Source organism: Natator depressus, chromosome 7 (genome assembly GCF_965152275.1).
Source record: "Natator depressus isolate rNatDep1 chromosome 7, rNatDep2.hap1, whole genome shotgun sequence".
NCBI classification, from domain to species: Eukaryota; Metazoa; Chordata; order Testudines; family Cheloniidae; genus Natator; species Natator depressus.
The window spans coordinates 107,303,579-107,329,382 of record NC_134240.1 but is presented as its reverse complement, the minus strand read 5'-3'; the positions used below and the strand labels follow the sequence as shown (position 1 = coordinate 107,329,382).

At 41.1% G+C, this 25,804-nt stretch overlaps 1 protein-coding gene across 2 annotated transcripts; it reads right to left on the bottom strand.

The window, feature by feature from the left end:
- RGS10 (regulator of G protein signaling 10) lies at nt 1-25,804 on the bottom strand. Of its 2 annotated transcripts, none has more exons than XM_074960031.1 (5): nt 25,496-25,804; nt 17,097-17,215; nt 15,508-15,594; nt 5,018-5,161; nt 1-394 (listed from the first exon to the last, which is right to left on the bottom strand). In XM_074960031.1, the coding sequence occupies exons 1-5, from the start codon at nt 25,542-25,544 to the stop codon at nt 248-250; spliced, it is 546 nt and encodes a 181-aa protein (XP_074816132.1). In that variant the 5' UTR covers nt 25,545-25,804; the 3' UTR covers nt 1-247. The 2 variants fall into 2 exon arrangements, with proteins under 2 accessions (XP_074816132.1, XP_074816133.1); XM_074960032.1 differs by lacking the exon at nt 25,496-25,804 and adding an exon at nt 24,992-25,210.

Genomic DNA, 25,804 nt, shown 5'->3' with positions numbered 1-25,804 from the left:
TAAATATGGGATTAATTCATGCTACATAGGGATACCTCAGCATTTTAGCTTAGAAAATGGTCTTTTCAAGAGTGTTTGGTATTAGCCATCATGCAAAAACAATTAGTTGTTCAAGCAATTAAGAAGGTAAATATCCCCTAAAAGGGTTTTGTGCTTGTCAAGCCTTAAATGCAACAGTTATAGACCCAAAGACTGTTCCTGAGAGTTAGGTTATTTTTTGTTGCTTGTCTGAATGGGTTTCTTTGGATCATGTGTTGTAAATCCTTGAAGCTCTTTTAGCTACAGTTTGAGCTTCCGATGAATTCTCTTCTTGTTCCTCGGCCCTCTTGTGTTTTAAAAATATGTCTGATTTTAAGAAGCGGCTGTAACTGTCGTACTTCATGAGATTGAATATCTGGGGGAGGGAAACAAAACAAAAACAATGACTCAAATAAAATAGATCCTAAACCAGAAGGATAATAGGAAAGTTCTAAAATGTTGTTCTGTCAGCAAATGTGTACACTAAAATGTACTGGCCAGAAAGCATGACATTAAAATAAATCTTATATACTCTAAAAGTGATTGTGTATAACAAACAGTGTTATGGGGCTCCATGTTCATTAATGTCCATATCAAATTTGATCAGCCTATGGGTCAAATGGTGGTTTTCCTGCCTGAGAACTCGGCAAATGCAACCTGATGTATGAAAGCTAGACTCTCACATCACCACCTGTAGTAAAGGGTCTGCAGCTGGCACTTAGTTACTAATTGTATATGATGTACAAATGAGGACATAACCCAGCTCCCACCCATAGCAAGGTCAGCTCTGCAGGGGCCACCAGGAGAAAAAACGTAATGAAGTTGGTGTTTGGATGGTGCAGTAAAAAGATGTGACTCAGAATGCACAGAAGGGGCAGAGCTGTATACACTCACCTTTCTGATCATAACCACACTTGAATATCACAGTAGAGCCTGAGTGCACACACACAGCACTAAGATATTAACAAAAGAGCCTCTAAATAATTTAAGCAGACAAATGGTTGCAGGTGCAAATGTGTCACTGATTGAAATAGCTGGCTTGTCCAATACTCCTGAAGCTGAGCTCACACTTATAACTGGTTTAGCCAACACTTGTTACTCATGCGAGGGCTGATAGCCTGGTTTCATTCAAGGCAATGGAATTTTGCCATTGACTTCAAGGAGACCAGGATTTGACCCACGGTGTGTACAGGGGCACAAGGCACTATATAATAATAAGTATTTCACCTGAAAACTCTTCTTTCTTTTTGTTTCAAAATAAATATTTTATCCCCATTTCCCCACCACCCTTTTTTAGGTATTTTTGGGAGCCTGTCACGTTGTCTTTTCTCTTCCAGGACTTCCAGTTCCCTGATGTTCTTGAACTCCGCTTCATCCTCCAACTCAGTTGTTTTCTAACCTCCTACTTCCATCTATTTCTAAGAAAACTCCTACAACTTACTTGGATTTTTACTACCACCACGAAAAAGTCTTTAGTGTTCTCAGTTGTCTAGGTCGTGACTATTTTGCTTGGGCTAGAAAAGCTAGGGGAGAAAAAAAAATACTGCAAACCATAACTGCAAACCATCATTGAAACAAAACAAAAGCATACATCACCCTCTGGCAATGAGTGCACTAGAGTAGCCTCTCTGAGTCACGCTTCGTGACTGATTACATTTTATGGTGCCCACAGTCCCTAAGCTAAGCTTCCAACAGGAATTTTTGGATTCTCAGCTTCTTCAATAAGTAGGGTTACAAATTCCACGTGTGGATAAGTGAAGCTGTAGCTTTATGGGTCTCATTTCTAAAACGTTTCAAACTGTTAGTGCAACTGTAGCTTTCCGCCTTGTAGAGCGAACACTTGTTCTTTTCACCTCCGCAGTAATCTTAGCTTCAAAAACCCTCAATCACATAAAACATATGCATGTATGACCTGTAGTATCCTGCTTGCAAAATAAATGACACAGGGGCTTTCGTACTGTTGTTCATTTTTTATGTAAACCCGTGGAAACCTCCCTGCTTTAATTTAAATGCTAAATGGATTTAAATGAATTTTAACTCAAGTTAGTTACCTCAGTGTAGAATGCTAGCAGTGACAAGGCATAAGTAGGTTTTACTTTGATGTGGCTAGTTCAGGTTAACCCTATACCTCCCACTTGGGGTTGACCTTGACTAGCTACATCAAGGTAAAAATTACCTGTACCATGTATCTACTAGCATTCTACATCGAGAGAGCAATCTCAATGTAAAAATACACCTTTTTTTGTGGTGAAGACATAGCGCATCAGAGGTTCATGAGCCAGAGTTTAGAACTTACATTAACAGACCCCCTCCTTTTCATGGTGACAACAGGGCACCTCTCATGGTGGGCAAATTCTATAAAGATTAAAACCAAGTTGGTAACAGTCCTGGAGTGTGACAACTACACAGATTGCTGAGTTTTTTATAGTCATGTGCAGAAAGGGAATTTTCTTGCTCTTTAAACTGAATGGATGAGATTTTTGGAATCTCTGCACAGAACAGGTGCAAGTACCTGGGCAAAGAGTTTGAAATTCACAAGGGTTCTATGAACCACTAAAGTTCCACTTGCACATACCGAATAGCAGCCTTTGTGCTGACGCTGTATCCAAATAACTACATACACAGGGCCAAATACTGATACTCTTACTAATATTTAAAAGTACTTTACCCCAACAAGAAGTCCCAGTGAAATCAATCGGTCTACTCAAGAAGTAAATTGCTACTTGCCATGAATAAGGTCAGAGTCTGGCCTTCAAGCTATGCCCTTTTATACTTTATAAACACAGTCATATCTCAGATTGTCCTCGTGGGAGCAAATTATACCACTCCTTGTAACTTAATAAGGATTCAAGCCAGAGAAGAGGATAATTGCTGCTGGAGTACTGTGTAGCAGGATCAGACAAAAGCTGCATTCCATACAGTGGAAATCTGCAGCAATCCCCAGATGTCCTGTGTTTAGTTTTAAAACATTTACAGACATTCTTGAGTAGCACATTAACGGGACTCCCCTAGAACCTGGTTTAGTATATGTCTCTAATTTGTGCTTCTTTGGCTGTTCCCATCTATGCATGGATCCCTCTTCTAAAATGGAGAACAGTTAAAGTCTTTTGTACTCTCTCCAATTTCATTGTCACAGTCATGTAATCACCTACTATGCATAGTAACATCGGGGTTTACGAGGACACTTTCTTTCCCATTCCCCCCCATAAGTCAAAGCTATAAGCGCAGATTCTTTTATGAATGATTTTGCTTTGTCACACTGAACTTGAGCTTTAGACATTTCCACTGTTAATCGTTTGGAATCCACTTCAAGGGGAGCAGAACATTTTCTCATCAGCCCACTTCGATCCCTGACAGATGCATTCAGCATGTGATGTCAACTCTGTTAAATATGCTGTTTAAATCAAAGAACTGCTTTGCTGTAAAAGACATGAGCCAAGGGGAAAATACAAATATTCAAAAGTCCTGAGGAGGGTGCAACAGGAAGTGGCAATGGCCACACTCTTTGGAAGCTGCAGATGAGAATCAGTGACTCCACAGTCTATGGCAAAGTAGGTTAAAAAAAATGAAGAGACTGTCTCCAAAATGGATATCTACAAAATTCTGCCCAAAGTCTTGCATTGCCAGATGGGCTGGGACTGGAATCCCAGGAACGAGCCCTCTCAAGCTATGAGGATGTTCAGATCTGCACTAGCAGATCCAAACCCTTCCTCGACCTATAGAGATTTTTGGATTGGGATATAGAGGCTCACTTACCAGCTCAGCCCCCCTCTCTAAAGCACAAGGAGATGATAGGGGGTATTCCAGGACATCTGACCCATTTTGAGTCAATGAGCAGCTGAAATCAACCAAGGAGAAAAGTCCTGAAGCAGACTCCAGCGACCACAAGGGAGCCAGTAACAGAATTCAGTGTTACTGAAATCACCATAACTGGTGTCTCAGTCTGAGTGCACAGCAAAACATGGACATAAAATCAGTCAGCTGATGGGTTCTCCAGCTGCTGACAAAAAACACAGAGGCAAATCCTACCAAGCTTCCACTGAAAGCCCCTTCAGCGGAACAGGGGCAAAGGTGGGGGCATCACATTAGGGGGCTGTGGCAGAGGTGGGGAGAAAGGATGTGACACTTCACACATCCTCAGATGCTCACTCCTGCATGATAATTATTTCAGCAGAAGTAACCTCCAGAGAAGAGCTGCAGCACCTCTCCATGCCTGATGGGGATGGGAGTCCTCCACTTCCACCTTCCATGCATCTGCTAAGTGCCCAGCCCCGGAGCTGGACTGAGGATTTGATCCATAACAAATGCAGAGTGGCGCGCAGTAACCAGGTCCCAACTTTATTAAGGAACCTTATGCTATCACAGATGGCGTATGAGTTTTCCCTGAGCGAGGGCTGCAGCAGCAGGCATTCTGTAGAGAGTGCACAATGTATAATGTTCCCTTTAGGGTATGGAGTGCAGTTGAGAAGAATAAAGAATTTAACAAGCTGTTTTATTCTTAGCAGCTTTTCACTGTCATTTTTAAAAAGCTAACTAGGCCAGAATAGACCGAACTGGAGCCCGGGCTCTTCTGTGCTAGCCAGTACGTGAGTAGTGTCCTCTCCACCACATTGCCAGGATAGGCTGCCAGAGCAGGACTCCTCTCCAACCTTTTGCCTAATTCACCTTCCGTCACATTCAATTCTGTCCTTTGAAGCTTCCAACTCAGCAAGCCACCACAGAGCACAGCACACGGCATCCAACCCTTCGTTCTACCCTGAGTCCAGTGAGCGTGCATCACTCTGTATCTTGTAGGATCATCTGCTTTCATACATGCATGGGAGCTCATTTTACCAGTTAGCTGGCAATGTGCATGCTCTGGCAGAACCGACACTATATACAGCAACAGCCCAGGCCTTATGGTCCCGCCACCTCCCTGTCCCTGCCATCTTCAATGCGTCCTTCCACACGAGCCATAAAATATGTCCTCAAGTGAGCAGGGTAAATGTAATAACTTTACCTGGTCCTGCAGCTTTTGAAACATTAGTGGGTGAGGTTCTCCCAATATCGTCTCATTCAAACGGGATTGCCCTTCAACATTGACTTGGCAGGAAGCTTTACTGGACAGGAAAGTCATGTAAATTTCTTTAGCTTTTTCTTGCATCTGTGAAAGGTCAAATATTTACAATGGGAACATGTTACTTTGCCAGAGTCCTCCTTCAAGACATGCTAACAGCATGGGAGATGCCTCTACCAGGGGCAGCATCTTAGAAATAAGATATATAGTCAAAAGAAAGAAAGTATGCAGTAAGTCAGTTTTTTCTTGTACATTCTGGCTGGGATTTCCAAAGGATCACAAGGGAGTTAGTTACCCAGATCAAATCTGGGTACCTAACTCCTTTAGGTTCCTTTAGCTATCCCAGCTCCTGACTTCTGTTCTGAAATGTTTATAATTAAGTACAAAGGACCTGATTCTCCTCTCACTTACACAGGTGTGAATCAGGAATAAAACTGGCAGGAGAGGAGAATCAGGCCCCAGAATGCTATATCATGCAGTAAATTCTCTTTCCTCTTTTGTACTGTAGAAACAAAAAGGCAAAGAAAGCAACCAAACAGAAATCAGATACTTGTGGACACACTATAGCTAATAGTGACATATAGATCATCTCATTCCTCATTTAGGAAATAGATATTCCTTAAAGAAAGGCCTAATCCTGCAACATGCTGTGTTTTCATTGGCTTTAATGGGAGCTAACGGAGCTCAGCACTTCATTCAAGAAGTCAATATCTTCTAATGATCAGGCCCTGATCATGCAATTGTGTAACTGCACAGAGAGGGCTTATCACTATAACTGAAGAGGTTAGGTGTGGCTTATTTGAGGTAATTTATTTTTCATTGTTTGCTCTGACTGCAGCAGATGTTCTGTTTTAGTGGCCTTCTCTTCATAAAGCAGGAATAATAATGATAATGCTTAGCACTTATGCAGCACTCTTCAACTTCAAAGTACTTTATTAAGGACCCCAATCCTGCTCCCACTGAAATCAATTACAAAACTCTCCTTGCTTAGGAAGTTCATGGAAGCAGATAAAAGAATGAGCACAGTGGGAGACTCTATTTATTTTAAAGCCACCTGAGATGAAAATCTCAAACTGGTGTTCTAAATTTTTCGTGCTTAAAGCTGCATACCAGCAGACACTAGAAGATAATTAGCAATGGGTAACCATAAATATTCTGCATTGTATATTTAATGAGGAACAGTATTCATAGAGCAGCACAAGCCAGAAGACTGCATCTGTGATGGGAAGTGAGACTGAAGAGGAAAGCACTTAAACCCTTGGCCATGAACAAATCACAGGAATACTTTTATGTTTTACAGTTCAAAATAGACATGTGGGGATAATTTTTAAAAAAAGCTATGCACATCTATCTTAGTGTATTCCTAAGGTCTAAAAAATGAACCGTCTCACAGCTGAGAGCACATACATGTTGAGTGGCAACATTTCTTTTTAAAAGAGACTATTCATTCAGGGGAATGAAATACCAGGATATAACAGATACAGTAGATCATACCGAAGGAGTATATTTAGGAGCCATACTGCCTAGGGATGTGATCTTTGTCAATTTCATACTAAAGCAGGTAGGGTCACTCAGGCCTGCTCTAACTAGAGAAGTTATGCTAATATCACTATGTCCATTAGACGTGTTTAACCAATACAGTTATATTGCTATAAACCTACTGGGAATGCAGTTACGCTGGTATAAAGGTGCCTTTTATGAGGATAACTTATTTCACTTCCTCAACCAGAATAAGCTATACCAATATGCCAAGCACTTTTATATCAGTGTAACTTCATCCACACTGGGGCAGGGAGAATAGGCAACTTTAATTATACTGGTATAGTTAAAGCAGCAACATTTGCTAATGTAGAGGAGCCTTCAAGGCAGGGGTAGTAAATTATTTTTTAATCAACGTCCAAATTTCTTAGCCAAGGCATAGTCAAGGTCCAGACTCCGGAGAAAATAATAACAAAAAATAACAATAATAGTGATAATAAGTAAATAAAAAGATTTCCGGGTCCGTTCAAAAGAGTCCGGTGATCTGGATTTGACCCATGGTCCGCCTGTTGACGACCCCTGCTTCAGGGTTTGCTTACGCTGCAGCTGGAAGGTGCGATTCCCAGCGTGAGTAGACAGATCTATGCTACTTTCACTTGACCTAGTGCCCTAAAGTGGCAGTGTGAATGTTGTGGCACACGCAGCAGTCCAGGCTCGCCATCCAAGTCCAAGCTCACCTGACCCCCCTGGATCCTGGCTTAACTGCAACACCTACACTGCTATTTTTAGCGTGCAAGTTCGAGTGAAGCTACCGTGAGTCTGTCTATCCGCGCTGAGAATCACAGTGTCCAGCTGCAGACATGACCTCAGCGACCTTCCAGGAAAAATGACTGCTGAGCAGGAATAAGGAAGCGATGTCAGTGATTCAGTAGATGGCACTCTTCCTGCCTTCTGTGTCAGCTGGGTGGTAAAAAGGGACTGTGCTACTGGAACAGTCTTCTTTTAAATAAGATTTAAAACTGAGATCTCACTCATGTGTGGTCATTAAAGATCCCATGGAACTTTTCATTAGTATACATGTGCTTGCCCCACTGTCCTGGCCAAATTCCAATTTGGACTATAAGGTTCTGTCTACAGAAATCCCCCTTGCTGTTTCAAATGGATATAATATTCCTCTTTACTTCCTTTCCCAGAGTCAAGTTCGGCTCTCAGACACATGTACGGTTCCCAGAAGAAATAACCGGGGAACCCCAGATGTTCATCAGAAGCCAGACTCTGGTATTTAAATTATTTAGCACTGCTGAGCTCCGTTTAACCATTGCCACGTTCCAGCCTAGAAGCGGCAGCAGAGATTCCTGAACATATGAAGTTTGCAAGGTGCTTTGAGACCTTTGGAAATGAAAGGTGCTATATATATATTAAACCATAAGTAACAGGAGAATCTTCACTGTAGCATTTTGCTAAATTTTTCCCGTGGTTGAAAAAGTGAAAAAGATTCCATATGATTGGATAGTTCTTACTCCCTATCTGTGTTTACTTTTAAAGTGCATTTGAAAAGGAAGAAATATTTTAACATTGTGAGCACACACAAAGGGTCGTGATGTTTGTTTGTTTTTAAATCATGAACATACAGCAACTGCACACAACTGATGCTAATCAAATGCTCACCCTTATTTTTAATACAAAAAATGCCTTGTTAATTAAACAAGAATCAGATTTGCTCTATAAAATAACAGTGTCCATGTGCTAGAAGAAGTGTACCAGGCACTAGTGGTGGGGCTTTTTGTTATTGTTTTTAACATATTTTTAAAACTGTTGAGTTGTTTGAAAGCTGGCTACTGAACATAACAATAATTCTACTTAAGAACACTAATCAGCATTTATATAGCACATCCTGTGATCAGCTTTACTGACATTAACTAATTAACAGAGGGGTGACTATAAAAAAAAAGAGCTAGTGTGGAAGAGGTACTGAAAATGACACTGCATGAGTCCTCAGCCCAGTTGTGGAGGGCACTGATGGTGAAAAGCTGCAGAGAGGTAGCACGTCCCTCAGTTAATGAATACAAACAGTAAAGGTATTTCAAAAACTTTTTACCAGCACATTTATGTCATCATCATCCTGACATTATACAGACTTGTGCAAAGCCAAACTATGCTACAGATTGACGCAAGAGGTCATAATAATGTGCCATAGAGAGATGCTCTTTTAAGCCATTTAGACTACTAGGGGGGCCTGAACTCACCTGGAGGGTGTCCGTGCACGAATTTGCAACAGTTTGGTTAACCAGCCTCTGTGTGTGAACTTCTTTTTATTTTATTTTTTTCGTTAAAGAATGATTTATTCTGCTTTAGCTTAATTTGATAAAGAATGGGTTTTAACTAAACCAAAATAAGCCTGGTTTAAACCAAAATAAGAGTGTCCACACTGCCTTCTGTGCCAGTTTAAACTGGTTTAAAAATGACACCATAAGTGAAATCAGTGCAGGTGTGTGAAGAGAAGCCGTTGGAGGAGACAAATATGTAAAATGTGGTGGGAGATGGCTTTAATAAACTTTGAATACATAGAGAAATACGGACAAAAGACTTGGGCAGCTAAGGAAGAAAAGAGCAGAAAAGTCTCTTTCTTTGAATTTTTTGAATAGATGTGGGGCAGAGCCAAAGCCCACGGGAGTCTTTTCCCTTCTTGCTAATGGGCTTTGGATCCGGCCCTATAAGAGTGTGAACTGGACTTCTGAATTTATAGTGAAAACTACTGCCCAAGGGGTACAGAATGCAAGGTACCATCCTGCCATGTCAGGCATCTTAACCTACATGAAGGAGCAGAGCAGACTAGCAGTTAAAGCCCTGGGCTGAATGCCAATAGTCCTGTTCCTGGTTCTGCCACCAGTTTGTTGTGTTCTCTTCGAATTTTAACATTGTAACCAAGTGGCACTTATTTGCAATTCTAATTCTGTCCTAAACGTTTTTGCCTGTGAATAATATTTGTTGAGAGAGAAAACTGCAAATTATACAGGGCCAAATTATGGCTGCTCCCGTGTGTCTGGCGGGGCACTAGAAGAGGAAGGCAAAAGATACTGCTATGCACTAATTTAGCAGTTGGCATCCTTCAGGTACAGGGTAGGGGGCTCCAGTGTTGACAGCTAGACACACTGTCCTTGCCCACTCGACATACTGATAAGGGTAGGCAAGGTTACGATGCATGAGCATACGTAGTATTTGCCATAGACAGTAGTAACCGTTACTCATGAGCATACTTTCCACAGTACGCCTGGAGGTACCATGCCGGCTCCTGGTCTCTGCGGGCATAATGTCTCCAGTAGCTGTTGCTAGTAAGGCAGTACACCTCCTCAAACCCCTAGTACTGCAGGACAGGCCCCATTTGACAAGAAAATAGGCCCAAAAGGCTAGGGGACTCAGAGCTAACTCAATCAGCATACAGAATAATGGATATCCATGGAGACAGGGTGTGTTTATTGTAGGGGCCAGGTGTTTGCCTAAGGATTTACAAAGAAAAAAGAAACCCAAAATAATTCTCTGAAGAGGAGACCTCCTTGGGTAAGAGACAATAGTCTGCAACTGTGCGTGTAAAAAAAAAAAAAAACAGCAGGAGGGACAAGATTTTATCCTCCACTGAGGAAGCAAGCTCATGGTGTGGCTGCCTTGTGAAAAGAGGGTCACAGCCCGACAGTAAAGCCCTGATCTGCAATCTTTTATTAGACAGGAGAGTATCTTGTTAATTAAACCTAATCTCTAGAATGCGTGTTATGATTTTATTTCATATGTAACAATTAATTTCCAATAGTTCTACTTCCTGTTACTTGAATCTGTATGCCTTGTTAAATAACCCTATATTCAATTTCACTATAAACACATCACAGGCTACGTCTACCCTACAACCTATGTCGACATAACTTATGTCACACAGGGGTGTGAATAAACCACCCCCGAGTGACATAAGTTACACCAACATAAACGCTTGTGTGCACAGTGCTATGTCGGCGGGAGAGCTTCTCCCACCAACATAGCTTCTGCCCTCTCTCCCATCAGCATAGAGCGTCTTCACCAGACACGCTGCAACGGCACAGCTGTGGCCCCATAGCGCTGTTTGTGTACACCTACCCTACGTGTTGTGTTAAGCGGAGTGGTGATCTGAGGGGAACTGGTAAGCTGGGTATACTGCATCTTGGAAGCAGCAAATCTGTGAATACTGTGATTGTCCAGTGGACCAAGGGCTTGACACTCCAGGGAGGCACTGGGAGGGCTCAGCGTTAGAGTGGGCCTATTGCTAACCTGCAGAGTGACAGCGAGGCCCCCGGCAGACACAGACAAGGCCTCCTCACACTAAGGGCATGTTGTTGCAAGGTGCCTCACAACTCTGGGTATCCCTGGGAAGCATCACATTAGCAAAATATACAAGTTAACTCCCTCATTGATGTAGTATTACAGTGATTGCTGCAGAAATCACTTTCAGGAGACAAATTAGTGTTTCATGCTGTAATAAATACTTTACAGAATGATTTCTATCTTTAAAGTTTCTGTTTAATTCTGTAAAGGAGATAGATAGATCTACAATAACTTTTAAACCCTACTGCAAATCTATAATGTATTATAATTCTTCTAACCTCCAGAAGCTTTGCTATTGTTAGACTGCTGACTGCATATATTGACTAAAGACTGGTACTGAATAATTGAAGGTAAATGGGAACTAGTTAATCATTGTCCGTTCAATATGGCAATCCATCTGAGGATTCACTGCACTGTTATCTCTGTATGTCTGTTTACCATTTCCTGTGTCTGTGTGCACCATCTTAAAACAGAAACCATGAAAAAAAGATGCAGATTATTTTATAAAAGGAAAAAAGGGTCATCATCCCACTGCAAAGTCCTACATAAGGACTTTTCATGCAGTATCCATCTTAGAATACAATTTGGTACCTGTTTAAGCAACAATGGAGACTACCTAGCTCCTGAGCAGGGCCTGGACCACTGTGCATCATACAGACAGAAAACAGCTGGCCTGTGTGAAGAAAAAGATACTCCCTATTTGCAAAACAGCTGCAATGGCAGATCCACATCCACCAGTGAAGAAAGTAAGTTCTCTTGACAGAGGGAACAGGCATAGCTAGACACCAGGCCTTACATACTGCACATACCATACCAAGGTGATATTGTGCACAATGGGTTACTTTCAGCACTGATTTGTAATAACAAGGACCGAACAGGTGCTATGTGTAATGGCTTTTGTGCCAAGGCTAACCTAGGCCCCGTGAGTCTTGTCTTGCAATTAGCTTGTTGAGGTGAAGACAGGGCACAGACAGCTTCTCAACCATGTGGACAACAGCCAGGCAGAATGCTGCCACTTGTGTTAGGAGGGCTTGAAGTGAGAGCTAATTAATGTACCCAGTGCCAGTCTATCTAACTTAAATGGCTGCCACCATGGTAGTATCTGAGCAGCTCCCACATATTCATAGCTTCCAAGCCCTGAAGGGACCATTGTGATCATCTGGTCTGGTCTCCTGTATAACACAGGCCATAGAACTTCCCCAAAATAAATTCCTGGAGCATCTCTTTTAGAAACACATCCATTATTTCAAAATGGTCAGTAATGGAGATTCCACCACGACCCTTGCTAAATTGTTCCAATAGCTAATTATTATCACTATAAAAAATTTACACCTTATTTCCAGTCTGAATTTGTCTAGTTTCAACTTACAGCCATTGTAGGTTGTACCTTTCCGAAAGACTGAAGAGACCATTATTCAATGTGTGTTCCCCATGTAAGTACTTATAAACTGTAATCAAGTAACTCCTAACCTTCTCTTTGTTAAGCTAAATAGATGGAGCTCTTTGAGTCTATGGCTAGGTATGTTTTCCTATCCTTTAATCATTCTTATTGCTCTTTTCTGAACCCTGTCCAATTTATCAACATCCTTCTTGAATTGTGGACACTAGAACTGGACATGGTAAAACAGCAGCAGTTGCACCAGTGCCAAATGAAGAGGTAAAATAACCTCTCTACTCCTTCTTGAGATTCTCCTGTTTATGCATCCTTCCTGGGACAGCATTAGCTCTTTTCATCACAGTGTCACATTGAGACCTCATGTTCAGCTCATTATCCACCATGACCTCCAAATCTTTTTCGGAGTCACTGCTTCCCAGGATAGTGTCCCCCATCCTGTAAGTCTGACCTACATTCTTTGTTCCTCAATGTATCCGTTTAACCATATTAAACTGCATATTGTTTGGTTGCACCCAGTTTACCAAGTGATCTAGATCACGCTGAATTAGTGACCTGTCCTCTTCATTACTTACTTCTCCCCTTATTTTTGTATCATCTGCAAACTTTATCAGTGATTATTTTATGTTTTCTTCCAGGTCATTGATAAAAATGTTAAATAGCATAGGGCCAAAAACCAATACCTGTGGAGCCCACTGGAAACACACCCACATAATGACAAGTCTCTTTTTTCAATTAAATTTTGAGTCCCATTTAACCTGTACCATCTTAATTTTATATTAGTCTAGTTTTTTAATCAAAATGTTGTACAGTACCAAGTCAAATCCTTTGCAGAAGTCTAAATATAACATCAAACTCTATTACCTTTAACAAACTTGTAATCTCATCAAAGAAAGATATCAAGCTAGTTTGATAGGATCTATTTTCCATAAACCCATGTTGATTTGCATTAATTACAGTGCCCTCCTTTAACTCTTTATTAATCAAGTCCCATATCAACCACTCCATTATCTTGGCCAGGCTAACAGGACTATAATTACCATGGTCATCCCACTGACTCTTTTTAACAATTAGCACAACATTATTTTTTTCCCAGTCTTCTGGAACTTCCCCAGTGCGCCAAGACTTATTGAAAATCAACATTAATGATCCAGCAGGCTCTTGGATGCAAGTTTTTGGGACCTTCTGATTTTAAAATGTCAAACTTTAGTAGCTTCTGTTTCACATCCTCCAGAGATGCTAGCAGAATGGAAAGAGTGTTACCATCACCATATGATGAGACTGTATCATTTGTTTTTCCCCAAATACAGAACAGAAATATTTAAAATAGAAACAACAATCATCCCCCCATCGTCCCAATTTCTCTCTTCTTTCCAGACTGTAGGAAAAACAGCCTGATTAGTTGTTTCTGTTTTGAGTGTGTCCATCTATATGTGTATGCATAGACCTTACTGAGGGAAAACCAAGCCCAAGACATTACTTCTGGGTAGTTCTATGCATGGTGAGGTCTGTTGTTGAGTTGGTTGAAAAATGTGTTTCCTTTCCTGCAGAAAAATTTTTGGCAGAAATTTGAATACTGACAAATATTTTGGTTTTCAGTTGTTCATTTTTTCTTTTTATGACATATCAAAATTTCCTGTGGAAAGCAGACATAAGAACGGCCACACTGGGTCAGAACAAAGGTCGATCGAGCCCAGTATCCTGTCTTCCAACAGTGGCCAATGGCAGGTGCCCCAGAGGGAATGAACAGAACAGGTAATCATCAAGTGATCCATCCCTGTCGCCCATTCCCAGCTTCTGGCAAATGGAAACACTTTTCAAAAAAAAAATTAATTTTGCTGAAAACCCAATTTTCCACTAAAAAACAGTTCCAAGGAAAAATTTTCAACCAGCCTTGATCTATAGTCATTCCTGTGTCTTGTGAGAACGAATATCATAGTCAAGGTTGGATCTAGACTTTCACCTGCAAGACTCCCTCTGAAGGTTAACAATTTCATGGTACTAAGGGTACCATAGGGATGAGACCTGTGTCCCCATTCCCTCCTATTTCTGATGGTTCCTGGCACAGTGGGGAGTGTACAATGCACCTTTCTAGAGCAGGTGTAGAGAGTTCTGCTCAGCAAACTCCCTACCCCTATCTTCCTGTGGCACTCTGCTTGCCTTTGGCCAGCAGAGTACCGCCACTTGGACTATCCAGCTGCAAAGTGCTCGTCCAGCAACAAAGGCTATAATTTAGCCCTTGATGTCCCCATAGAAAGTCTAAAGCTGGGATTCTCAAACAGGCCTAAGGGAATTAGTCACTCAGCTCCCACTGACATGCAGTAGGATTCTGGCTTCTAACTTCCTTTGGACGTCTCAGCCTAAAACATTAATCAAATTACATGTTTTAATTGTCAAAACATTCTCCAATATTTACAGGAGCAAACAAACAGAAACCCAGTAAACATTTCAGGCCCGATTCCACATAACGTGGTTCTGATCCCACAGTCAGAAAATGCAACTAGACCCCTGTGCTCATGTGAATCCAATTACAGGACTGGCACCTATATAGCAGAAAAAGGTTATGATTAGAGCTGACCAAAAAATATTCAACAGAACAGTTTTCTGTCAAAAATGCAATTCAGTCGAAATCTAAAGAATTCACAGGAATATGTTGATTTTGAAGAAATTTTTGATGGGGGGAAAAGTCTAAATAAATGGTTTCCACTGTTTTAGTTCCATAATGTCAAAACATTTAATTTTGATACAGTAAAAATGTTTCAACTTTCTTGTTTTGATTCATTTTATTTCAACGTTTATATGGTAAAATAATTAATTAATGTATTACAATATATTTAATATTTTATCTATAATACACTATATGTAGTAAAGTTACACCATTATTGAAACAAAACATCTTTAGCTTATCAAAGAACAATGATTAGACATTATCAAAACAAAACATTTCAGTGGTTCCAAATTGAAATTTTTTGGAATTTTTGTTTCATGGGAAATATCAATTTTGGCTTTTCATTCTGATTCAGAATAAAATTTGTTTTACTAGCTAGCTACAACTAGCTCTAGTTTTGATGATTTCTGATACATTCCTTCAATATATTTGTTTGCACATACATGAAATACAGCTGAATAACTATGTAAGTAGGAGACAGGTTATATCCCTAATGCTACCATGGAATCTTTGTTGGCAGGTAAAGTTTAATTTTGAAGGAAATACCTGTTTCTTGTCTTGCATTTTCTTAAATTCTTCACACGCTAACCAGAACAAAACATTTTCTTCACTAAATTCTTTCTTTAAAAATTCCTGGGGAAAGAAAAAAAAAAAGTACAATGTTAAGATCTGATTTTTCAGATGTTTGTTTCTCCTCCCCCTATTAGTCTGTAGAAACTAGATGCTCTTTTGGCCCAGGACTGTCTTATTATTTTTTGTACAGCACAAAATGAGGCTACCAGCTGGGGACCAACAGGTGCTACTGAACTATAAACAAACAACATATTCAATGCTTTAAAAAATACAATCCATAAGAACCAGCCTACCTAAATTTTAGTCTTAAATTCCGTCAGCCAGCTAATGAGAGGAATGTATCTATCATCATTAAACAACTTGAGCAATTTAAAATTGTTATTCAGAAAGAACACAGGAAATACACAAACTCAGTAGTAATAAGTATATAGCTCTCTTTTAATGAGCTTTATCGATCACTTGGGATTCTAGTCTACTTTCATTTGACATTCTTTACTGGCAAAAACTGCAAATGAAAGTGCTTCTAAACATGATCATCAGTAACAATAAATTATCTTTAAGTAAATTAAATCAAAAGATATATTTGCACTCTCCAGACAGTGTTTAAACAAACCACATTCCTCCTAAAGAGAAGCATTTTTTAAAATGGAAAAAATATATATATTTAACATGTGTATAAAAACAACGACTGAAATATTTATAGTTCTGGGATGTTCAATTTTCACTGTCAAATGTGAAAAAAGAAAGATTAAATTATTTGCTGGCACCAGGAATTCTAAAAGCATTTGGATCAGTCTAGTAATAGTAATAGCACTTTCCAGCGGTGGTCTGGTATAAAATCACTTCACTCCAGCCTCTGGGTTTGATTGGGCAAATCATTACTCAAGCAAATAGTTTTTATTTATGCAAATAGTTACACTGATTACTAGCATGATAAAAGACTTGCGAGACTGAGGGTTAATGGGCCACCCCCAACATTCTTGAGCCACAATCCTGCATTGTGATCTGTGTGGGCAGACTGCTGATCCCACATGGAGCCCTACTGAAATTAAAGGAGCTACGCTCAGTTCACCTGCCTGGGTCACAACACAGGATCGGGCCCCTACTGAGTTACTCTTGCTCAGTAGCAGTCACTGGAATAATTTATATGGATAAGGTTTACAGGATCAGGCCCCAGTAGTGGATATGACATGACAGGAGACAGTAATATTTCAGAAAAGACCAAGTTTCCTTCTGCTCCATTATTTAGCCCACTGTGGCTTTCCAACCCTTACTCCTACTGTACCCATAACACTGCCGGTCATCTGTTTTCTGGTTAGAAAGGTGCAACCAATCATTTTCCCTATACCCAAAGATAGGCTGTTGGCAGAGGACACCATCTGAGAAGCATAGCAAATGCCCCAGCTCAACTATTCTGTCACCAACGCTTAATTCACACATCTAGTTATATACAAATGTATACCCTCATGCCATTGGTACACCACCATTATTTAATGCGGATACGTATTAAGCTTCAAATGCTGTTTAAAGTCTATGCAACCATTAATAGTTAAGATAGCAACCCTAAATCGTTTCACTCCTTCTGGATCTTCTAGGAGGTTCTCTAGTGACGTAGTCCACCTTGAGGTTCCTTTTAGGGTTTGTTGGCTGCTGCTTGGGTTGCCATCGCTGTCATTTATCTCTGAAAAGTAAACAAACCAGCTTTAAAAAAATGAATAGTCTCACGTGCATTTTTCTGATCCCATCACTACCCTCCTCAACACCTTCAAGTCGTAGCTGCTTTCTTAAAAGGAGATGTGATCACACTGAAAAGAAACATGTATTTTTCCATTCTGCATCGTTGCTAAGAGCTTGTCTTCGCTGCTACAGTTTGCTCAGAGTCCGTACACTCCGGTTACTCCACTCAAACTAACCTAGCTCAAGTGGAGCGACCACACTGCAAAACAACACTCAGGCTACAAGAGCGATTTGATTAACAGCTGATGCGCTGTTGTAACTCCTGCAGCTGCATCCCCACAGCATTACAAGTTCAAGCATCAGCAGCACTCAAGCTTCAACCCACCCTGACAGCCCAGTGAACGAGCTAGAATAGAAACTGTCGTGTGCGGATGGGGGTTGGGTTCGGGACAAAACCTCAAGCTAATCCTGCAGTGAAGGCAAAGCCTAAGAAATGTAAAAGCTGCTTTACAGTCAGGGAACTCAAGAGCAGATAATGTCATTGTCTTATCTGAGTTAATTTGCCTTATGGACATGGAACATTACTACCAGAGCCTCAGCTGTAAAAGGGCTGTGAGCTTGTTTCTGGCACTGTCAGTGCTATTGGCTGGTTTAGATCACCCACACCGAAGTTATGAGACAAATCTTGGTAAGCTGCCTAGATGAGATTTCTTTTAGAAATGAACACTCTCAGGGTAGGGTGGGGGCCACGGATGGAGAAAGAAAAACTATGCTTTGTTTAGGATGAGACGAGGCCTAAAAATCAAACCATTTTACTGGGAGGGCAGCTAGACAGGTGGTGGAATGGTCTCGTGCAGTCTTGGAGTACACTTATTGTCGGGCAGTTTACTTTTGATTTTCTTAAATCAATTGGAGTTTTCCCAGAATAAAGAGTGCAAGGTTGTACCCGACTATTATGCCAGCCAGCATTCTCACAAATGTTCCGAAGTCTAAGGAGAAGGAAGAGATGGTCTAACTGCTGAATCTACATCTGACTGACTGTGCCAAGAAGAGATAGGTTTATTAAACCGCAGGCTGCTGAGGCCAGATAGAAACAGATTCTTCACTGGCTACCATTCTGCAGTCCCTCTTCTTGGAAAGGCTCCAAGTATTTTACTGCTGAATTGAAAAGCTTTATAATAAACACAGAGAGAGTGTGATCTTCCATTCGCTGCGTGCCCAAAACTTCCAATAAAGACAGTGGGAGTCTTGGCCATCAGGGTCAAGCCTAAAACCCTATCTAAGATTGCTAGACATTATAAGACTGGGAGTCTAATCACACATTCCTTGCACACTCAAAACCCCACTGTAATAAATAAAGCTCTTACTTAGGACACCGTATTAATAATAAATACAAAGAGGGCATTTGTAATTAAAAGCTACGCAAGTAGAGACCAATCCTGCTCACCTTTCTCACCCAGGTAGCCCATTGAAGTCAATGGGACTATTCGTGTAAGGAAATTGAACAGGATTAGGCCCCTCTTCTATTAACAGTTTGGTATCTCATTTCTATTTATTGGCATGTTTATTTTTTATAAGTCCTTCATTTCACTTAAAGCCAGTGTTCAAAGATATGGATCTTCTCAATACATATTTGGATCTAAGTTAGGGATCTTTCTAAGTGTGGAGCTAAACCTATTATAGCAGTTGTCCAAAAAGAAAAAAAGAAGAAAATGAAAAAGCATTATACAGAGTAGAGAGTCAAACATCAGCAGATAGCTAGAATGATAAATGCCAAGACTGAAAACCTATGGAAAACTGGTATTCCAGAAAAGCCTATTGTGCTAAGTGGATTTTGGTTGTTGGAGGCTTTGGTGAGTTCTTTTGATGAGTTCCCTCTGATAACAGTCAGATGGACATCTGGTTGTAAAAGCATAATAATCGCATTCACTCTCCACAAGGCATCTATCATAGGAGTTTCCCTTTCCATGGGGAATACAACTCTGCAAGAGGGTGAAAGCATCTAAAGTTGCACAGACTCCATTCACGTATCGTTGCGTAAGGAGAAGGAGAGACCCACCCTCATGCACCAAATCAATAAAATATATAGAGACTAAAAGGAGAATATTTTAAATTAACCCAGCAAGTGGGACACACACTCTGAGTATACTATAAAATACAAGCCATGTCATTAGCATGTCCCTCCTTCATCTGTTGTGATCTCTCTTTTTGTCATCTCTAAGTAAGCCCCCAATCCTGCACTGACTTGATGTGTGAACTTGAACAAGGCACTTTAACTTCACCATGCCTCAGTTTCCCCTTTGGGGAAATGGAAATAATAATACTTCCCTCCTCAAAAGGGAGTTGTGACGTTTAATTAGCGTGTCTACAAGGCATGTTGGGATCCTGGGGTGGAATGTGCAAAATATTGTTACTTGTATAGAGTCAGATTCTCATGTTCTGCAAATATCCACTGTCTGTACACAGGGACCAAATCAGAATGGCAGTGTTTTCCACCCACAAGTGTAAATGACTACACCAGGGGTGGGCAACCTTTCAGAAGTGATGTGCCGAGTCTTCATTTATTCACTCATTATTCATTTATTCACATCATTTATTCATTAATTTAAGGTTTCGCGTGCCAGTAATACATTTTAATGTTTTTAGAAGGTCTCTTTCTATAAGTCTATAATATATAACTAAACTATTGTTGTATGTAAAGGAAATAAGGTTTTTAAAACGTTTAGGAAGCTTCATTGAAAATTAAATGAAAATGCAGAGCCCCCCCGGACTGGTGCCCAGGACCCGGGCAGTGTGAGTGCCACTGAAAATCAGCTCGCATGCCATAGGTTGCCTACCCCTGGACTACACAATGGGCAGAGTAGTGGAGAACCAAACCTATTAGATATACTCTTTACGGGAGTCAGATTTTATGTCTGGTCTTCTTTTGCTCTACCATGCAAAATGGACTGTAATGGTTACTCGTCCGTTGTTCTTTAAAAAGCATAGCAGAAGCAATATGGATATTCACTTCTAAGAGGACTCTGAAGCAGACTGACTATAGAATCCCAAGCTAGACCTGTGCTTCTGTTTTTCCATGATATCTCTAGAACACTAGATGACAGACCACATTGTGGCCTACCCTGGGGATGAGGAAGGGAGCAAAGAGTTTCCTCCCCACCTGATGCCTCTCTGCAAGGACAAGGCACAAGGATTGCACTAGTCTGGTGACACTGGCAATGCTAACTTCCCCCAAGTGGGCATGGAGTGGTGGGGCTACGGTCCGATGCGGCAGCCACTTTCCTCAACAAGCCATGAGAGCTTGGGCAAAAAGAAATTCCAGGGAGGACCCAGCCCCACCTGGGCCAGAGAAATTCTCTACCCAGAAGGAACAACTGCAGCAGGCACAGACAATGTTGTCAGACTGCTTTCTACAATTTCTCTCCCCTGTGCTCACTGTCCATTCACTCCAACCCCCTCCCTCAGAGTCTCTTTATTTCAGCCTTACTCTACCTACCCTCTAAGTTCCCCTGCTTCCTACCCTCCTTCTTTCCCCCTGCCCTACCCTTCAATGTCCCCTCTCCCTTCTCTTGTCTTTTCATTTAGCTATTCTCCTCCTCATTAAACCATACCCAAAGAATTTTAAAAATGTAAATGAGATATACCCACTCTTCCATTCCCCCCACCCCTCCCAAAAATACTGTGGCACTAACATGACGTTTGCAGACCACCACTGTTCACTCTGTTTGCATGTTACTTCCCTTTCTCCCTACCCTTTGTCTTTCCTGTCTACTTTCACAGAAGCTCTTCGGGGCAGGAGTGATCCAATACTGTGTTGCACAGCGCTTAGCACAATGGGGCCCCATTTTCAGATGGTCACTTCCATAATACACATAATAAATAATAGGCTTTTTCCCCTTCTACACAAGCGTAAACGTCTACACAAGGTACAAGGCCATGGGGAAACAGGCCCAAAATACTTCTGGTAATATTAGAATCGTTGTAGCTCTGTGTTTTCACTGTACACAGTTCTAAGGCACCTCTCACCTCAGTTACTGGGCACTCACATACATATTTCTAGTATAAGAATTGTCCCCAATAGGATCATAGCTCTCCACTCAATACACAATTGCTTAAATCCGTCTGATTCAACAGGTTCATGTGTACCATATAGAGAATACTTCTTTATGTCTTAAAATAGGCAAAAGGTTTGCCTGGACCTTACCCAAGGGACTAATCTCTACATTTCTATCTACTAAAGTTCTACTGAACTGTCTTGAAAAAAAAAATCATCCCACTTGTAGTGGAATTTATATACAATTCTTCACAACTAATTTATTTTTAGAATGTAACGGTGAAATATATTTTAGTATATGAAATATGCTAATCCTTAGTTATCCCTCTTCTTGTCATTCATAAGATCATCTTATTCCATCAGAAGCCCTGCAATTATGCTGTCCTGTAGTTTACACACAAACTGCATGCTTGCCAGTGCCACCAGTACCTAATATCCAAATGATAGAGTAATTCACTTTTTTTTTTAAACAGCAGATAATTATGTGCACCAGTAAGAAGAATGCAAAGGAACTACAGAAAAAGGGATCTTTTCTATTTGAACTTTTGTAGAAGATTAAAATGTACAGAAGTAGATAAAGATGTAAAATAACTCTGATCTTTCTTGTTTTGGTGGAAAAAACACTCACTATCTTTTAAACAGACAAGGAAACCAATAAGTGGAGAAAATACTATTATAAACATTCACAACATAGTTGTATGGAGGACCCCACCTTACAGTCTTTACTTCAACAAAACTTCCACTGACTGCAGGATCACAACGCATTTTCTTATATTATGTGCAGTGGCCAACTGCTTGTATAAACAAAGCTAACGTCTGGAAGTTATACTAGTTGCAGCATTATTTTAGGGAACAATCCTATATGATCTATTTTGACCATCACAAAATACTATTACACAAGATACAAAAACACCTTGTAAATATTTGTATAAGTGATAAATGAAAGGGCATCTGTAATTTTTTTAAAAGTTCTAACTACCACACTTGACACTGTCTGTATCTGAAATAGCGAATATTTGTATTATACAAACAACAAGTCCCATGCTAACATTAATTAGCAAATCAGAACTCCAGGCTCCGGACCTTGCTTTGAAAGGACAGTGGCAAAAAAACAGAAGAAACCACCAGTTAGCATTACATGCTTACTGTTTCAAATAATAAGGTGATTCAGTACATGGGGTGAGATCTTCACACACTCCTAAGTGATTTAGCAGCACAAGTCCGCTTTGAATTTCAGTGGAAACTTTGTGAACCTGTTAGATAGACACTTTGGAAAATCCTACCCATAATTCTGAAGTGTTGCAACTACAGACATATAACAAATATTTAATAAACTGCGCCCTGCGGCAACATATCACACAGCAAAAATCTGTGCATCTTACGAAACTTTGTTACATCAGCCATTTAATGCCTGCTCTTTGATTATCCCTTTCCATATATGTTTTCTGCAAAGTTATTAACAAAAGACAGCAGACATGACCAGCTAATCAGCCAAGTATGTACCCATATAGCACCTTATAAATAGCTTTTTTTCCTTTGTTCCCAGTGTTTAAACAAATAGCATCAATTCACAGAACAGTTAACAGGTTTCAGAGTAACAGCAGTGTTAGTCTGTATTTGCAAAAAGAAAAGGAGTACTTGTGGCACCTTAGAGACTAACCAATTTATCTGAGCATAAGCTTTCGTGAGCTACAGCTCACTTCATCGGATGCATCCGATGAAGTGAGCTGTAGCTCACGAAAGCTTATGCTCAAATAGAACAGTTAACAAAATCCTTCCCATTCTCCTATAAACTTATCTTGAGGGAACTTTGACTGAACCACACGCATTTGCTCCTTCTTCACACAAAATCAGGCCTGGGTCCTTTGGGAAGCTGTGAATACTGACAGCTGGGCCTTTTATTTTTTAAAGTGCTTTTAACCGTTTCTCTGTGATCATCAGAATGCCTTTCCACTCACAAGCAACAGTCCTGAATTAATAAACCAAGGTTATGAAACAATGAGAAATTGTTCTTAACTGTTCCGTTTAACAAGGGAAAGTTCCCTTACTTTCCATGTACCGAAGTGCCACTTGATGAGTCCAACAGATCAACTTTTTCTAGTAGCTGCTGTATTTTAAAGGACCTATGGGCTACGAAGAGTTGTCCTTTGCCTGTTTTGGTTTGTTCAAAGTATAAGCCTTAACATCCTCTTTTGAGTGTCTCCAACAACAGATGGCAATTGGATTCTAGTTTTAACTATACGGAAGGAAATTAAACGTATGTTCTGCATTTGTAGCATCTCTGAAAGCATTCACCAAGCACATAACTTTAAAAAAAAAAACCCAAAAAAACAAAAACCTAGACTAAAAGCCACACTCAATTTTTCTTTGGAAGGCTTTAATGAGGAACTTGCAAGTTAGTAATCTTATTGTACATTCCAGAAGTAATGTCGGTACTCAGGATTCTTAGTTTGTTATTTTTATCCAAATTATTCCACAAAGAATAATATATGTTATGTTCGTTTCCTTGAGCCACTGAACCTGCTGTGTCAGTGAAAGTCTGTTGTAAAATGTTCTGTATTAAAGTGCTGTAATATTCTGAAAGTGTGTCTGTAAAAATGGCATTCTGGGATTCCGTGTCAATGACTTCCATATCAAATGTAAGAAGATGGTCTTAGATGACAGCTCTCCAAAGTCAACTTGGAATCTGAAAGTCAAACTAGGTTCTTTCTGGTTAGGAAGTCACCACCACTAACACAGGTGATCTAATCAGAATGTCTTTAAAATTTTGGTTGATGTAGAAGCGACAACAGAATTCAACAGCCTCTCCTGTAGAGAGTCTACAATGGAAAAGACTATGCTACACCTAAATTATAGTTTCTGAATCTTGTGCTTAAAACATAACCTATCAGTTATATATGATAGCCCCAGAAGCATTCAAAGCATTAAAAGGTGCATAAAGACAGAAAATGCTACATGGGCTGTGTCCATCTGCATCAGTGAGGGCAAACACACATGTCAGAAGTATGTATGCCTCCCACCCCCACCAAAGTTCACTTTGTCCTGGGAGCTATTAAGCATCTTAAAAGCAATGGACAGGTCTACAGCAATATGAATCATCAATCACACCCTGTACTCAGTTAGTTTAAGTCTAATTAACATCTTTATATCTGAATATTGTAAAAATCCAGATACACTGACATGTTTCAGATATGAAACTTGCCACCACTGCTTTCGGCCACTGCATGTTTTGAGTTGCTTTATAAGTATTACCAAGTCCATTACATGAGAATTAGACAGCTAAAGCCATGTATTTGCTATTTTAGAACTGCACAATTGCATACTTTGAGAAATTATAGTGGACTTTTACAGTCATACTAAACCTCATGAACAGCTGTCATTGTTCATGCATAACTCAGAGGAAAGGCAGTAAAAAATTCAGGTTGATACAGTGAAACCATACATTCATACCTTCTTTCTATTCATCTGTATCATCCAGCTGGTTAAAGCACCTGAATGAGACTTTATCTACTTGATTTGTAGAGGCACTGAGCACCCACAACTCCAGTTTAACTCAGTGGAGCTGTAGGGGTTCAGCACTTCTGAGACTCAGGCCCTATTTGAACCTGATGTCATTTGGCACTGCTACTTTCACTGGTGTTTGTTACAGTTTCTTATAATGTAGCCTTCCCTCTGCCACACAGCAGCTATGACTCATGTGGAGAGAAAACAAGACAGTTAACAAACCAAAGCACATCTGGAAGCTGGGCTCCGTGTTCCACTTCAGCGTGCTTTATTTTTCAGACACACTAAAAAGAAAACTCCATCCTTCCTCTTTCAGCTAAACTTCCTCTTGGTCTTGAAGCAGCTTGCGGCTGCAAGCAAGAAGCGGTTGTGTCTTCTCAACGCAAAGCCAAAGCTTCGTGGGCCGAAAGGCAGCTGCAAACTAGAGGAGTCTGGAGAGGCACCAGCACCCCTGGCTCCTGCTTTGGGTTAATCATTGGTTTAAAAAAAAAATTGGAGTTCACCTCCAATCTGGACCCAGCGGCAGAAGGCTGGTGCTGGCCAGAGTCATGCCCTGCCTGGGGAGGCTGGGGCTGATTCTGGGGCCGCTGGTTCGCGGCCCGGGGTTAGCCCGGGCTGACTCACAGCGCGCGCTCTAAGCCTGGCGCCGGAATGAAGGTGCCCCCAGCGCGCGGTCCCGCTCGGGACCCCGGCTCGCCCGCGTCCTCCGCGCAAAGCTCTCCTTACCTGACGGCGGCCGCTTCCTGCTGAGCCTGCTCACAGCCCGGGTGAACATTTCGGGGGGTGGCTGCCCAGCTCCAGCCGGCCAGCCGCAGGAGGCGGTGCCCGCGCCGGGAGCTCCCTGCGCCCCAGGAGGCGCCTCCAGTCGGTCCCGCGGCGAGGGCTGGGCGCGCCTGGCACTTCCCCAGCCAAATGAGACGGGCCTGCCTGCGGTGAGCGCCCTCCCTTCGCTGGGACACCCCTAGGAGGCGCCCCACGTGGGCGCTCTCCGCGGCTCCCACCTCCGCGCCCTCCGCCTCTGGCTGCTGGGCTCCT